The sequence below is a fragment of the Amblyomma americanum genome, chromosome 10 (assembly GCF_052857255.1).
Source record: "Amblyomma americanum isolate KBUSLIRL-KWMA chromosome 10, ASM5285725v1, whole genome shotgun sequence".
Classification (NCBI taxonomy): Eukaryota; Metazoa; Arthropoda; class Arachnida; order Ixodida; family Ixodidae; genus Amblyomma; species Amblyomma americanum.
In genome coordinates, this window is record NC_135506.1 from 85,237,229 (window position 1) to 85,253,812 (window position 16,584).

The 16,584-nt window shown below is 45.0% G+C and overlaps 1 protein-coding gene across 1 annotated transcript; it reads right to left on the reverse strand.

Annotated features, from left to right (window-relative positions):
* Positions 1 to 5,776: 5,776 nt before the first annotated feature.
* LOC144108506 (uncharacterized) lies at positions 5,777 to 15,736 on the reverse strand. Its single transcript, XM_077641724.1, has 3 exons — positions 15,668 to 15,736; positions 10,823 to 10,978; positions 5,777 to 6,019 (listed from the first exon to the last, which is right to left on the reverse strand). The coding sequence occupies exons 1-3, from the start codon at positions 15,734 to 15,736 to the stop codon at positions 5,777 to 5,779; spliced, it is 468 nt and encodes a 155-aa protein (XP_077497850.1).
* Positions 15,737 to 16,584: the final 848 nt, after the last annotated feature.

The following is a 16,584-nucleotide window of genomic DNA, read 5'->3' on the forward strand; positions in this document are numbered from 1 at the left end:
CACGCCCTTTGCAGTAAAGTTGTCTTAATGCACTAAAGGACGAAAACCGAAAAGGAGCAGCGGCGCTGGTACACGGCAAATCCAAAGGAGCTAGAACGAGGCCTCCGTGAATGCGAAAAGTCACCGCTGTGTGTGAAGTGGCTCTAGTAACATTATGAAATTAAAGCAGACGGTAGCACTTCAGCTAAGAGGATAAGAGTGCTTTCGTGTATGTTTGAAAAAGTAGCTATCACGATAATAAACGATCGTTCTGACGGTGAGAAATAGATATTTTTAAACAAAAATTTCGTTTTTTTTCATCGTTCCCGGTCCGACCCCGGTGGGCGCACTTTTCCATTCGGCTCCTCGTTGTGTGTGAGAAGCGTGCTTTGTTGCTTATGTCCTTGTGCGTATTTCAAAGAAATTAGGTTTTGCCTGGTTAGCGTGCTGCCGTAATCATAAGCGACGAACCACAAGGTCTTAGAACGTAGTGTGTAACTGCCATGAAGAGCAAACGAAGAAAAAACAGCAAAGCGAGAAGCGCAAGCACGTGTGTGTCGATGCGGCTGCTGAATAGCGTTCAAGCCCTTTCTTAGCAGTGTAGACGTCTTAAGTCATAGCCTCCTCTACGGCTAAGTGCACTGTGACGCAAAATTAAACCATTAAATAAGATAAATTAGATATTTTTTACGCCTTCAAAACTACAAATTTTGTCAATTTTTAATTCTTTGAGCTCGCTAGCTGGCGCTGCCGTCTGGGTTGCTTCTTTAAGCAACTTTAAGGCCGCTGACGGCCGCCTTTGCGGCAACGGACCTGTTTCGAAAAGGCCTCGACGCTTTGCTGTGTAGATGTGCATCACGCGCCTTTGGGGCAAAGGACCTTACGGTAATTCCTAAGGCCTTACAAGTGCCCGTGTGACAGGGGTATAAATCAGACCTATAAAAGAAGAGGATCCAAAAATAAAGAGCAAAATATATCTATACACATATAGGCCAAAAAAAATGAAGGCTTGCTTCTTTTACTCAAAGGCCAGCATCTACCAGGTAATCTAATTACATATAGACGAAACAGAAAAAAAAAACACAGTGAAGGCTCCTTTTGCTTCAGTAGACCAGAATCTACCAGGCCATCAGTAGACCAGAATCTACATTGCATTATGAGCGCTTCAGCATCATTGTCATTGCAGTGAGTAGCCGATTCGCATTTACGCCAAGACAAAGTCTGCTTCCGCAACGCCGGTACAGGGTTGAAATATTATAGTTCACTGTAACGCCGACTCAGGCAAGCGACCCGCACGGGCGCGCTGTAGCACGATGGATGATTCTCAGAAAAGTGAATGATGCCTTTGTTGATTTGCACACGGTCAGCCAAAAGTCATGCGCTGAAATTTCGCCGCACAAAGAAAAGACGCGTTGGCGTTAGCCTGCAGCTCCCGGCGTGCACCGAAGCTGGTGCTTATCCAATGTCAAAAGAGTGCAACCAGCTACAACGTGATGTGTGTGGAACGGAACATTTTGTGCCCGACACTGAGGACGTGCCGAGCCCTGGCCGTGAATACGCTGAACCTAGAACCTCATCGGTTTTTGTAGATTGAAGCGCTTATTGACATCATCAGGATCTCCGTCCTGAGGTTGATCATCATCATCATCATCAGCCTGACTAAACCCACTGCAGAGCAAATGCCTCTCCCATGTCTTTCCAATTAGCCCTGTCCTTTGCCAGCTGCGTCCGCCTTTTACCTGCAAACTTTATCTCATCCGCCCACCTTACCTTCTGCCGCCTCCCACTACGCTCATTTTCTCTTGGAGTCCACTCCGTTACCCTTAAGGACCAGCGGTTATCTTGCCTTCGCATTACAGGTCCTGCCCAAGCCTATTTTCCTCTTGATTTCGACATTGATTTCATTAACCTGCGCTTGTTCCCTCACCAAATCTTCCCGCTTCCGATCTCTTAACGTTGCACCTATAATTTTTTTTCCATGGCTCGCTGCGTGTTAACTTAAGCTTACCCTCTTTCGTGAGCCTCTACCCCCGTTGGCTAGTACCAGTAAGATACCGGTGTTGTACACTTCTCTGATTGTGAAGCCGATCACGAAGCCGATGACGAAGACATTGCAACTTTTCGGCACGAGCTTCAAACGTGGGCAGTAAAAATTGGGTCTTCGGATGCCGCGGTCATGCCGCTTTTGGAAGTGCTCCGCAGCCACAGGTGTTTTTCTTCCCGACGTAGGGCCGAGGAGGAGCCTATGCAGAACCGAGACCGAATTTGAATTGTTTGATATGTGGCCCGCTATCACGTGCGAACGCTAGCCCAAGGAAGAACCAATCACTTTCAGACCTCTGTCCAAACATCCACCTAGGTTGCCCCGATAACTGATGGCAAACTGTATTAATGCGGCTTTGTCTTGGATCCCCCTCTTTTTTACTCTTGTTAACTTGAGAGCTTTGCGGGGAATAGTAACCAGTCTTTACACACTCGCGGCCAATGGCCTGCAGCTGGCTCACGGCCTGCTCGATATTGAATGTCAATCAAATCCAGCAAGCCATGAGCCAGCTGGAAGCCACTGGAGACGGTTGTAGCAACTGCTGAAAAAGCAGGAACTATGAAGGGCGAACGTCTACGTAACCATAAAAAGTTTTATTGCATGAAGAATACATCACCGTTGTGCACTGCTCTTATTTATGCAGGAGATGAACTCAGAATGGAAATATTCTTTCATTCCATCACTTCGTTTACTGCGCACAAATTTAAAGAGCGATTTTCCCCCCGCACAATAAAATTCGACTTCCTTCGTACACGAACATCGAAAGTCGGACAGAACAAGGTGAATGAGCAGGCAGACGCGAACGCGCCGACCTAGTTTATATCTTGCGTGCAGTGGAATAGTGGGAGCAATTATGTTATATATACAGAGAAACCCAGTAATACCACCAAAAGGCCTCTGCAGAGATGCTTCACACATTGCATACTGTTGTAGCAAGGTGGGAATGCTCTTCTGCCAATAGGAAACAGCAGTACAGATGACATGTGAGTGCCAACATGTTCAATCTCCAACGCTACTGAAAACTTTCGAGTCAACAGCTCTGTGTAGCTCCTGAGTGGAGGTCAAGGTGACGATTAATCCTCTCTATTTGCGGTGTCACTGAACGAAATTCTAAACTAGTTTTACTGCCCGCTCTTTGCGAACACCTGCTATGCCACAGGATTACTAAACATAAGCAAAAGCCTGTAATGGTGCTGCTTGCCAGACAGATTGCGTGATGGTAATCCTCACTTGTCTACACATTCCTTGGCAAGCCTCTGTGAAGCATAAAATTGTGATCTATGGCTCCTTACCCCCTTTCTTTTATCAAAAACAGCGAAGTGGCGCCAACGTACAAAAAAAATTCTTTGTTTCCTTCATATGTTTGTTCCTAAAGTTCTGTCCTATTTGCTTCCCTGGGATTCCTGAGCACCTTTACCGCTGTGAAAAAAAGTAGCAGTAATTACATACGCAGCTTCTGGAGGAATCTGGCCATTGGAGTTGCCTCCTGAGGGTTAAAAGTCAAATTAAGACGAGCTGCAAATGGAGTGTAATGCCCCAAAGCTGGATGACGGCTTTGTGTCATGGTGCAGCAAATGGCTTGTGGTTCTGCATGTCTGCTGTGTGCGATGCATCAATGGACGGCTCCAGGTTAGCTTAGACAACCACTGGTTATTTAACGTGCAACATGACTTGCACAGTACCCGAGTTCTTATGTATCTTGCCGCCAAGAAATCGCTTGGACTCCCCTCCAAGACGTCCACTGATCACATTCTTCACCTAAGAATGCATAACATGCTGGAAGAACTACTCGAAGCTCACCAAACACGCCAGATTATGCGGTTATCAACTACCAAGGTTGGTAGACGAGTCCTCGAACATCCGCACGTAGCGCTGTCACCAACAACGGAAGACAGAGGGGACATCCCCAAGGACTGGAGAGATAAACTGCTAGCCAAATAAATACCAAAAAAACATGCATCCCTAGAACAATCAAGGCAGGAGAGATGCCGGAGCTAGAGCTATAGAGAAGTATTACGGCAGCAAAAATGGCACGTATTGTATAGACACTCCGCGACCTACGCAAGTGGGCCTCTGCACCGTGGCGGTCATACACGAGTGGAAGCAGGTGGATGGACTGTCGGTGAAAACTATTAAAGCTGCGTTAGCTGAGGAAGCGGCGACAGCGCGGGCAGCCACTCACTCCGATAATTTGTTACTCTCAACACGCCTGCCGGAATTATATAATGGGAAGAATAGCGCCGCTTGCCAGTAAAATGTTAGCAAACGCGCAACATAGCTGAATGCTGAGAACAAAGCCAGTGGTATGTGTGTCCGGACACCAAGGAACAGAAGGGAACGAGGCTGCTCACACAGCCGCCCGAGAGGCTCTCCCCCGGAGTCACACTGAATTCCCATACTCTGTCGGGACTCCAGTACCGAATCCGCTTACCACATATGGGGACATTACAGCATATCTGCGCCTCAGTAGGCAGACGTTCCCAGAGCACGCCAAGGGCCAGGATAAAACCGAGGAACGACCACCTCAGAAGGCTGTAAACGGAATGGTTTCGAAACCCTGCAATTCTTAAACACATAGACCCAACTTTTTCGGGGTACTGTAAATTTTGTGATTTGTGTGGGCAGATGCATATAATATGGTTGGGCCTGCCAGAAAAATCCGCAAATCAGCCGACGAGAGAGGGATGGGAGGAGACCTTGTCCAGCTGCTTGGTACTGGAGTTCAAGAGGGCTCTGGCACAAAGAGCGCGCGCAGCGGCAACCGCCAATGATGCCCCGGAATGAGGACTACCACCCAGGCAAGGGAGCGCTAAGCCCTCCACTCTCCTCTAAAACCCGCCACAGTGCATACAATAAAGATTTACCACCACCACCACGCCAACAAAATGGGGCTGTACCAGACAGGATTTAATTTCGCGACCTTGTGTTTGGCGGCCAAAGGCATCGAGCTCCTGCAGCAGGTAAATGGGGAAACGTGCGAGAGGCAAATGGGGAAAAGAGCCTTTTCCTCCCCGAAACGGCTTGCTAGCATACGCTAGATACCAAGATACCAAAGTTAGATACCAAGATATAGACTTCTGCTACTGCGGCACCTCTACCTCCCTTTCTTCTTTCACTCCTTCCTTTATCCCTCCCTTCCCTTCCAGGAGCTTGTCGAGTTGGTAATTCCCTTAATGTCATACGACAAAGGGTACATGAGTGCTGGAAGTCATTGCTCGATAAAGTACTGAGTAGCCTGTGAAGACGCTAAGTGATGATTTAAACATCAGGCAGGTAGTTTATAAAAATTATATGCAAATTTGCAGCGACGAGTGTGGCAATACTTCTAGAAAACTGGACCTTAAGAAGTGTAGCACTCGTTACCTGTATAAATTGCATGGTTTGAAACATGCGGGCTAACATATGATAGTTCAACGTACGAAGTTTTAAACAAATGTTTCGGTAGGGAACTAAACCGTGCGCTCTAAAATATATGAATAGATGTGCAGTCGGTTCATGATTCATTATAGAAGTAATAAATTTATTTAGTAAAACATATTAAATGTGTCTGAGAAGGAAAAGAGAGAAAGAGGTATAAAAGAAAAATGTAGACGTTAAGAGTGAACGCTTTAAGTGTGGCGTGTACTAGCAATGCTTAATCTCAGCATGCGCGCCCTCAAGCAATCATATAGCACCACAGGTGTGCACCACACACGCGGCTTAGTGGCGCATGGCGTGGTTACGTTCAAAGCAACGCCCACGGTCCTCTGCTCCTCATTTGGGGGCAAGAGCAGCGGGTTGCTCCCCAGTGCGCTGTTCCGAGCCGGTGGGTCTGTCGGTGTGCACGACGAAGGTGCCCGTGGGCCCGACTGTGACCCCGTCGGTGGACTTGACCGCTTCGTGGCGATGTTGGCGTACGATGAAACCCCGCGCCACGAGCCGGTTCTTGTACTCGCACGCGAACTGCGGGTCAGCCGGACGCCACCTCGAGGCATGTGCCTTCACCACCTCCAGTTTCTGCGGGACCGACATCATCCGTTTATCTCGCAACCCGGAAATACCCAATCACAAAAGACAAATTATAACATCAACAAAAATCAATGAACTGAAGACATTCATTAAAACTGGTTTCAATTTTGGTTTTGTTTCGACAGGATGTTTTTTATTGAAGGGAGTCACAGTGGCGCGCTGTAGAAAACATCTCTCTATATAATTGCGAAGGAAAGTTCTTCACTTCCCATTGTGATGTCAAGCATATCGCGTGCAATGAAATCCGCACAAATGTCAATATTTTAAAAAGAGAGCTCTACACATCGGGGTACAGCTAGCTTTCGATTTCGATGTGGATGAGACAATGAGCTTCAATGCCTCACAAGCTCAAACCAAACTTAACTGTGTGGTGGTATGGCCTAAGCTATGGTAGTAAGACCACGTGACCAATATATCTATGAAATCGGGTATCTAACCATGACCATCGATTTGACCTTAACATTCGATATGAGATCGTGGAGACCATGCCTAACAGCGCTTTCGCTAGTATTACTAGGATCAAGCCACGTTGCGCCCCAGCCATTTTTTTTATTAGGCGCGTGATGACGAGAGATTTCCAGAAAATTGCTGAAAATTGCATTTCTGGTCGCAGTTATGAAATTCAAGTGAAGACGCGGGCTGCTAAAAATGCAGAACGCTTAATTAAAGGATCCCACGTTAAATAACAGGTACCTATACAACATAAAATTGAAATTTTCAACGGGCTTATTCTTACATTAAAAAAAATTGCTGCTCGTGCATCACATGTCTCGAATACACGTGTACAGTTTTATAGTTTTTAGGCGTTCCGAGAACCGCCAGATCAGCTCATTTTAAATTTGCACAACGTATACTTTTGATGAAAAATGAACTATCAGATTCCTTCAGGACAGCGTCTTCTAACAACATTCTGATCCATAGCGCAGCAACAAAACAGGGGACAAACACAAGCGCTTGTGTTTGTCCCCTGTTTTGTTGCTGCGCTATGGATCATAACGCATACCCACTAGCCCGAACCATCACCCTGTTAACAACATTCTGGAAGTTTCCATCTTGTACTCAAAATTTTCATTTCCTGGCCATTACTGAGTTGTTTTGAAACAGAGTGCGTTCAAAAATAAGACAGGGTCTGTTCAAAAATTCGTACCCCTACGTTGGTCGTCCTGCCCACCCAGTTTGCAGCTCTTACAACATTGCCAGCTCTGTAGTGACAACAGAGGTAGCACAGAACTACAAAACGTTGAATACCTTAGAAAAGCGCAGTCGTACTAAGGTTATCTGTCGTTAAGATTATTGTGCATACAAAAATGCTATAACTGCTTCTGGACATAAGAATCGACCGGCATAGCGAACTACACCGAGATAGTAGTGGTGATCTGTCACTTCAACTTATCTGTTGGAAGAAATTTTCTTTTTCATTTCCAATTGCATGGATGTTAGTTTTGCCGTGCTGCATTCTTTTCTTTAACGGTGGACCGCATAGGATTGGCGTTAAATGCGCAATTTTTCTGTGCCTCTTTATTTATTTATTTATTTTTGTCACTGGACTAAATTAATGCTTTGTCATGTTTAGTATGTATTAACATGTCCTGTTTACATATATGCACAGTTCTGTTGCCTGGCGGGCTCTGCCGCTCAAGCCCTATGAGGCTTAGGCGTGCTGGCAGTTTGTGCATTTTGTTTATATTTGGCTCAAGAACGTTATTATTAACATTATTATCATTATCATTTTGTACAAAAACCTATAAGTGTCGCCGGTTAACGTGTCCTATGACAGCGTGCCTTTATTCCGCAGGCACTGGCTACGACATGCGCCGAGTAGTTGAACACAGCTACGGGAAGAAATTCAGCTCCATGGGGCCACAGGCGCTCTTACCACCGAAAGTATCGCGGGAATATTTCTGCAGGCTGCCTTATTTACCACAACACAGTGACTATATTTCAGCCTCTTTTAATCGAATTCTGAGCAGGATATTGAGAGATAAGGTTCTAAATTGAAAGAAAGTTTTATCCGGGATTCTATAGTTTCGGTAGGATGAATAAAGCTGCACGGCCTCATTAACTAGCCAGCTGGCTATCAAAAATTTTCATTGCCTTTGGCAATTCCGCTCCACAAGACAGTAGTAAAGTGATATCACTGTCCCGATTTCCTGAAATACAAATCTCGTTCTCATGGCCGAGCAAGCAATCAAGGGTCTCCGAGCGGAGGAGATCTAAACCGGCTGTGCGCAAAACGACCTTGCTGCCGCAATAATAAGCACAGGTGTATTGATTGGAATGTGTGTCAAACGCCCTTTGCCGCTTTAAACTAAAAAAAGAATTCTTTTGTATGTTATACTATTCTCTGAATAAATTTCAGTGTTGTGTAACCAAGAAGTGAGCTGTGAAGCACTGGAAGCATTGGCAATTTAGAAACCGGCCGCCGATAATAGGGAGAGTGGCGATTGACAAAAACGTTTTGCGCCTCGGAAATAGCCAACAGGGAGTCACTCCTGCATTGTCTATGTATTAATTAGATATACTTCCGAAACCACCAAGAACTAAGAACGCGCACTCTTGCCAGAGTAATAAGCTTCCAGCGGCTTTGGGCAACGCTTTCCTATGATTTTTAACTCAGCGACAAGAGAATTATAGTAGTGACGCTGGTCGTCTGTTCTGTGCCACTAGCGTCTGTCTAATAGAAATTGTTCCTAAATTTCTGTCGCAGGAATGCAGGAGTTCAAACTGAAGAAACCAGAAGGGAATGGTCACAAACAATATCTAAGACTTCTAAGAGATGTTTGTGTAGTTACAACACCTGAATAAATGGAACACCGGTTGGTAAGCATTCGTGGCATTGATTGACTTTGTGTTCAAACTTGTGATTCAGCTGCGTTCCCCCTAGTAACACTAAATGCCTAGACGAGTCATGCATGCCGGTTTGCAGCTGTGAGGTATTTTCTGAAATTCTCTAACCGCCAAGTCCTGTAGTCAGACTAGCCTTAGCCAAAAAATGGTCTGGGAAGAACGTTTACTACAATCGAATCAGTGCGAAAGCATGGATTTTTGATATGTATAAAAGCCGACGATGAACGGGCAGTGCCGCGGGACGGAGAGCTTGTGCTAGGTGAACAGACAGCACGAAAAAGATGATTTTAATGCGAAAGCCTTTCTAGGCTATGTCGGCAGGGTCGTATCACCAAAACGTGTCCGTGCCGACTGCAACGTTCGCAGAAGAGATATTATAAAACGAATGGTTGGGCTCGATATAGGTCAATGCGAGGATGCTGCGCAAAAAAAGTTGATTTGAATAGGATGATTAGCTATTTAATTAGAGCCAATAATGCAAAAACCACGCAATAGCGCAGCGTCGATATAGTGAGTGGATGGTAAAACAGCCGTGGTCGACAAAATAGCTCAAAAATAGGCAAGGAAGTGAACATGAAGTTTGAAATAAGATGAAATGTTTTCGATGTGTGATAATTAATCGAACGAAAAGTTTGATTTGCATAATATAATTAGTTAATTAATTATAAAAAGCCAAGGATGGTTGAATAGCCTGGACGGATATATAGTAAGTGTATGGAATGCAACCATGGCGCCAAATTTGAAGGCCCAAAATGAATGATTTATATGAAGAGAAGGTACTGCCAGGGTAAACCTGGTTAAGTTAAGGTGAGTAATTAAGGAAATGGAAAAATATGAAGAATAAAACGGACGGGAAAGCATCCATGGCGCCAAATTTGAAAGGTGACGGGTGTGGAGGAGGCGTCAACGGTTTCGCATTCCTCTAATGCAGATAGCCGCAGTGATCTCTAATTTTTTCTCGGGGATGGCATCCATCGGATTAGTGCTTACACATTAATACATCTGCGCAAATAGCACATGCAATACAAACCTGCTGAAAGGTTGAAATGTTCTATAGGGCAGATATGTAAAAATTTCCAATTGTTACTCTGTATTTCGACGCATGTGCATTCGAACTATGCTATCAAAAATTTACATTCCTAGACACATCACAAATAAACCTGCCACTGGTCGCAACTGCAATGAGCTAGATAGAAGGAAGGGAAGAAAAATGGAAAGAATAAAAAGCAGGTAATAAAGAAAATAACTACAAAATTAAGAGAAAATCGCAAAAAAAATTCAGGTCACTTTGTTGACCTAAAGTGCGGTGAGGCGAAAGCCTTTAGCACAGTGTTGCTCCTTGTGTCACTGATGTGTGGTTAAGATGCTAATTAAGTACACAATTGTTTGCGACTCTTAAAACCTAGAGATACTGGAGGGCGTTTGGGAGTCAACCGACTGATTGGACGTCTTTCTGCAAACACTCTCCAGGGTCCTAGACAAGGAGAACTAAATGTGCGTTGGCATGAAGTAGCGTAGTCGTTAGCACGCTCGGCTGTTGAACGGTAGGATGGTGGTTGCAATCCCATCGTGCACAAAGGTTTTTTTTTTCTCATCGAGTTGCTGAAGAGCGTAAAGGACGGACAGGATCGCGAGCATGAGCCATTAAAGGCTTTCGCCTTAAAATAAACAAATTCAAACGTTGGCGGGGGGGGGGGGGAACCAATGAAATACAAGAAGCAACAAGTGTTTAAAAATAGTGCAAATATGAACACTCCGGTGTGCGCTAATGTACTAGAGTGGAGCGAAAGCGTCAACTGCACTTAAAGGCAACTGCATGTTGAGTTCTTGTTTCTTTGGTGCCCGCTTATGGAAGCCAAATATCATCGTGCACATTCCACGAAACAGAAAAGCGATGTTTGAGCCCACGCGTTAAGAACAATCTAACATCCACGATGTACTCACGAAAGCGTTGGCTGCGAGAACGGTGTACGCATAGGAGGGCACGAATGTCAGTCCCACGAACGCCACGGCTTCTGCGATCATCCTGGCCGGCATTGAATACTCGTAGTCGCGGAACGTGGGACTCGGCCGGAACAGCAGGCCCACCAGCAGACAGATCTGCGCAGATCCCGCCGTGGCCTCATGATGCCACAAAAACTTGCTCAGGCGCTTTGCTAACGCGCTTGACCTACTGCATTTTAATGTTGTAACATTCGTGTCCACATTCCGCAAAAATGACTTTGTGACACGAAATTCGCTGATCGGTTGAAAGAGGCTACGTGATCTTGTTAGATGATCACAATCGACCCACCCGGGCAGGTGGCAACCAGCCCACCGAGTTGAGAGGTTCCTTGACCTCCTTACATCATGCCTTAAATGTGCGTTCGGCCTTGTAATATTCTCCAGGTGTGAGGGATCTAGCAAAAAAAAATTCTTAATAATAAACTTGAAGGCATACAGAATTGCGCAGCATGTTTCGTTTTGAACTGTCGCGATCACGGCAACAGTGCAAGCAGGTTAAAAAGGCAGCTTGACTGGGATTCCCTACAATTCCTTCGCGCCGTCTTCAGGAAAACATTTTTAAACTATATTTTAAATTGAAATATTGGCATTGACCGGGACGGTTACCTCAAAACCTCCAAAATACATTTCAAAAAGAAGCGACCATAGTCGCAAAATAAGAGAGATAGCTTGTCGAACTGCTTTGTTTAAGTCATCTTCCTTTGCACGCACAATAAGCGAATAGAACAGCCTTCCAAACAGAATAGTCATTTTGAGGAGTGACTTTCCAAGTGCTTTTAAAACACACCTGCGAGCCGTAAACGACTGGCTGTTAAGAAATTTGCACCATGTTTCGTTCGTCGAATGTTTTTACATGCGGTGTTTGATATGACTCCTAAAATGCTTGTGTTGAAACTTTTAAATGTATGTTTCCATATCTCTATGCATATGAGGTGTTTCTTGCTTCGGTGCTCCTTTGCAACATTGACTGTGTTGGTAAGTGCAGCAGTGCTTTTAAAGAACAATTTACGTTTGCGCCCCGCTATAACAATTTTGAAGGTTTGAAGGTATTGAAATAAATAAATAAACCTGCCCATTTCGTTGTGAACAATCTGCCCATTTGACTCGGAGGTTGGTTATTGATTGGAAAAGAAAGGTCACGTGACCTGGACCCTTATCACAGCCTCCCCACTGAAGAATCAAGAAAGGGAAGAAAAATAAGGAATGAAGAGAAGGCAGAACGCACCAAAACAGCATTGATGCTGATCTATAGTGCTCTTCCATTCCACTCTTAAGGCGTGCTAAGTGTCCCACATGCTGTTAATGGTTACTTTAATAGGATATGGCTATGAAACATCCATTCAATAATGTGGTTTTCTACCACAGAGTGCTCCATTGTGCTCTATCATTTTTTGCTGTGTGCAAATGCTCGTAGAAGTACACGTTCTTTCCAGTTTGGCAACAACTTCCCCCCCCCTCCCCCCGTGAGGACAGCAATAGCCGTTACAGTAAATGAACAAATTGAATAAATTAAATTGAAAATGCTGCAAATCCGGCTTTTAGATTTATTTACCAGCGCGGAAGTGCGTAATACAGGCACTGGCCCTACATGCAAGCTCCCACAACCTTGATGGGCTTCTGATGCCCACGTCCAGCGCTGTAATATACGTCTTCTGTGTAGGTAATACCACTTATAGTCCTGACTGAATCTGCAGCTTGGTCACCAAACAATCGCATCCCTCGACAAAACTGTAATAAAAAAAACTGGCTCTTACTCTCAAACCAGAGGAAGGCATTCATAACGTTTCAGATACATCGCACCTGTCGCAAAGACCAGGGATATAAGTGGCTAGGCATGCAAATTGTATTTTTCCAGCACCGAATGCTTTATCGGCCAAAAAAATAGAGTATCTTAATAGGTGTAATGTTTAAAACTGGAAGAAGGCACAGTGGTTCAGAGAACAAACGCGGGTTAATGACATTCTAGTTGAAACCAAGAGGAATAAATGGGCTTGGGCAGCGAATATAATGCGATGACACGATAACCGGTGGGCATTAATAGTAACGGAGTGGATTCCAAGAGAAGGCAAGCGTAGCAGGAGGTGGCATAAGGTTAGGTCGGCAGATCAGATTAAGTAGCCTGAGGAAAGAGGGTGACCCTCAGTGGGCAACGGAAAGAGTTGATTGTAGAGATATACGAGAGGCCTTTGCACTGCATTGAGCTTGGTTGGGCTGATGATGGTAATGAAAAGCGTTGGTTCCAGATTGCTTGATATTGCAGAGGTTGTACATGGTATATAAAAAATGTGAAGAAAAATTTGGGATTCCTGCATATATTCGTTTTCTGTATGTAGATGACAGCCACATTGAACAACTAATGCGACGATGGTAGCGAAAGCACGTGATGAAAACAAATGCGGTTGCACCTGTGAAAACGCGTCTTTTCGGTGAGAACGTCAACTTGAACATTGAGAGGTGAATACGGTTTTGGTGTAATGTCGCAGTTTAGCCTTTTCGATCGTCGTTAGAATAGAAGCGCTTATTAGCTACTGCATTTCTTGCGTTAGAAAATGCTGTAAAGCATCCATAAACACAATGCAGTATTTAATCAAAAATTAATCGAATGACATTGAACGTACCCAGGCTATGAGGGACGCCGTAGTGGAGGGCTCTGGATAACTTTGACCATCTGGCTAACGTGCAGTGACATCGCACAGTACACCGGCTTTAGCATTTCGCCTTCATCGAAATGCGACCGCCGCATTCGGGATCGAGCCATCATCTTTCCTCACAAAAGCCGAGCGGCATAGCCACTGAGATACCGCGATGGCTCTTAATCATTTTTTTTTCAATCACGATCCATTGAAAAGCAGATGAGCCAGACGTATCGACATGTATAGGCATGTGGAAGGATACCGACTGATGTGCTTCGGCACACAAAGAAAAGTTGTGCATATTTGGGCCGCTTTCATGCCAAAATATCCACATTGATTAGGCGTACAGGCGTTGAAAACAATAGTAGAATGATACTCGTACCTTCACTCATTTTTGAAGGTGGATTTGTTCCCGTGACATCAAAGCGAAAGCAAGAAACGCACTCGAAAAATTTCTCCCGTTCCTGCATTGCAGGACAAATTGCTGCGTTCATTATGGCGAGCCGTATTATCGCGCAGTGCCATGTCAAAGGTTGGAAACGGGTATAGCTAATTGCGGCCTCGTGGATACTTCCTTATTTCCCATGTTCCAATCAGAAGTGTCGCAGATATCCAATGAGAGTGTTCAACGGCGCGGAAGAAGTGCTATTATGGGGCTTAATTAAGTCAATTATGCTTACTGCCCAGAAAACCAACCGCGAAACCCTAAATTGTGGAAGTTTTTCTTTAAGAGCGCAGTTTTCAATTGAATTTGAAGTGAAATTAGGAAAGAAAAAGAAGCCGAAAAAGTAAGGGTCAATATGCGGGGTGTTTTACACAAGTTGAACCAAGGGTTAAGAAAAAAGGCGCACTGGAGCTGGGTGAAAACAGCGACATGTAGTTTCCCACTGTGTGGTGCTCCTCAGAGTGAATGTTACATTTCGTCTAAATAGGTATTTAGCGTAGATTATTAACGAAAAATTTTCGTATTAATTTTAGCGTCGCATGCGGTTCCTTAAATTGTAGATGGGGTTACGAAACAATTCATAGAATATTTTTTGGCAACGTATGTTTTACGTGGTTCCTTTTCCAGCATTTCAAGAAAGCCCGCGAAAGATGAAAAAGAATACTCATGATTCCGCTTCTCCAGTGTCTTCCGTTCTCGACTGGACGAGTTTCGCTCTTCCAGTGTCGCATTGCAGCGCAGCGGGTCCTCAGTGAACGAAGCGTGCGCGCTAACGCCTCTAAGTGACTGACCGACGCGGCTCTCAGCATAGTCTCGAAAGTGCGTCAGCACATTCTTTGTGAAAACGGAAAGCGCGTACCGTGATATGCGATAAGTGACATGCGCGCCACCGACAACCAATTCGGACGGAGTTTCTACTCAGCCATTGCATATAAAAACCAAAAAGGAAGTGAAAGCAGTAAATTGGCGTATGTGAAGGTAGCCTCCGTTTTACTTCCGTCATTTTTACAACTTTGCAGCCCTTCGAAATGAGCGGTGGCCGCTCACTGAGGCATCGTCAGCGAGCACGTTTCGTTCGTTCAAAACACGGTTTAAAGCGCTCGAATATGGTAGCACGTAAACGCAGTCACCTGTTTTCTTTGTTGCATATATCGCGGGCTTTCTTGAAATGCCGAGAAAAAGAACCACGTAGGAGGTACAGTCGGCCGCAAAAGTTTGCGGGACCCGCGATGCGTGGCGGAGCTAAGCAAAACTGCACTGCTGCGGCATCTGCCGCAACAGAGCATGGTGTCGTGCCTCACTCACGAGTACTGCAGCCGCAGGCGTGCCGTGAGCCTCGACACCACGCTCTATTGCGCAGATGGTGCAGCAGTGCAGTTTTGCTTAGCTCCGCCACGCATCGCAGGTCCCGCAAACTTGCGGCAGATAGTACGCTGCTACAAAAAAACTGGATCCATTCATTCTGAACCTCCTAATGTGAATATTAGAAAATTTGTATCTAATGTATAATATTGTATTTGTAAACTTCATCAACTATTCAAGCGGAATTAAAAAAGTAATCCGAGGAACGCCACGCGACGGGACACAATATGTCGTTAGTTTCACTTAGCTCCGGTACTCCACTTTTTAAAAATCCTTTGTTTAATTTACGTAAAACAACTTGTATATTATATATGCATATTTAATGAGGAAAATCCTATCTCTTACCGTGAGCAGCATTGGGGTGACGGACGACCACAGCACCTGCAGGATCCGGCCGGGCGTCTTTTCCTGCATAAGGCCGCAGTCAATCACCACGCGCTCCAGACCTGGCATTGGAGCAGTTAGGGATTAAATTTCAGTTAATGTTCAGTCCACAGTTACTAGAATATGCGGCAAGGTAGCAGGCTGAAAAGATCCTGAAGACAGGCACAGCAGTGAAGTCAGAAGCAAGGTGAAGGGCTTTGGATCAAATTGCATTAACGGTATCACTTTGAAACAAAGGGCTTTCAAAAATTGGGCTTCCAAATTTTGAGAGACTAACAGGCCTGCAGGCGTATAAGCGAAAAACAGCGAGAGGTGCTGGCTGTTCCTTTCTTATTGTCAGCGCTTGTATGTAGTGTTCAGTCTCAAGAACGCAGACGGCATCGTGAATTCAATTTCCAGCTGGTTGATTCTCGCACGATAAAAGCCAGCTGAGCAGGCATGTTATAGTAATTTCATTCCTGCTGATGTTCGTCTAGCTCGGTTTTGATTTTTGTAATAGGCTAGACGACACACCTCTTTTGCCGCTTGGCTGTACGCAGTCACCAGAAGCAAAGGTAGGCGTGGTGCAGATTCAGTCAGTCACAAAGAGAAGTAAATATTGAGTAGGGTAAGTATTAAATCACTGCATTTTCCGGACCAGCTTACGGCCCATTACTCCTTCCCCACACAATGCAATGAACTTTGTAAATCTGTCTTTTCCCCAAGAATTTCCTTGCCTGAGCGAGCATGAGGAGTGGTTACGTGCAAAAGAAAAAAAAAGAAACGTCCATTGACTGAGTCATTCTGGGTGTAAGCGCCGTCTGCGCCCCGTATGCGAGCGTTAAACGCTGCGCAGAGCAGCTAAGCTCTTTCTACTATAGGACGTTCTTAACGACTGA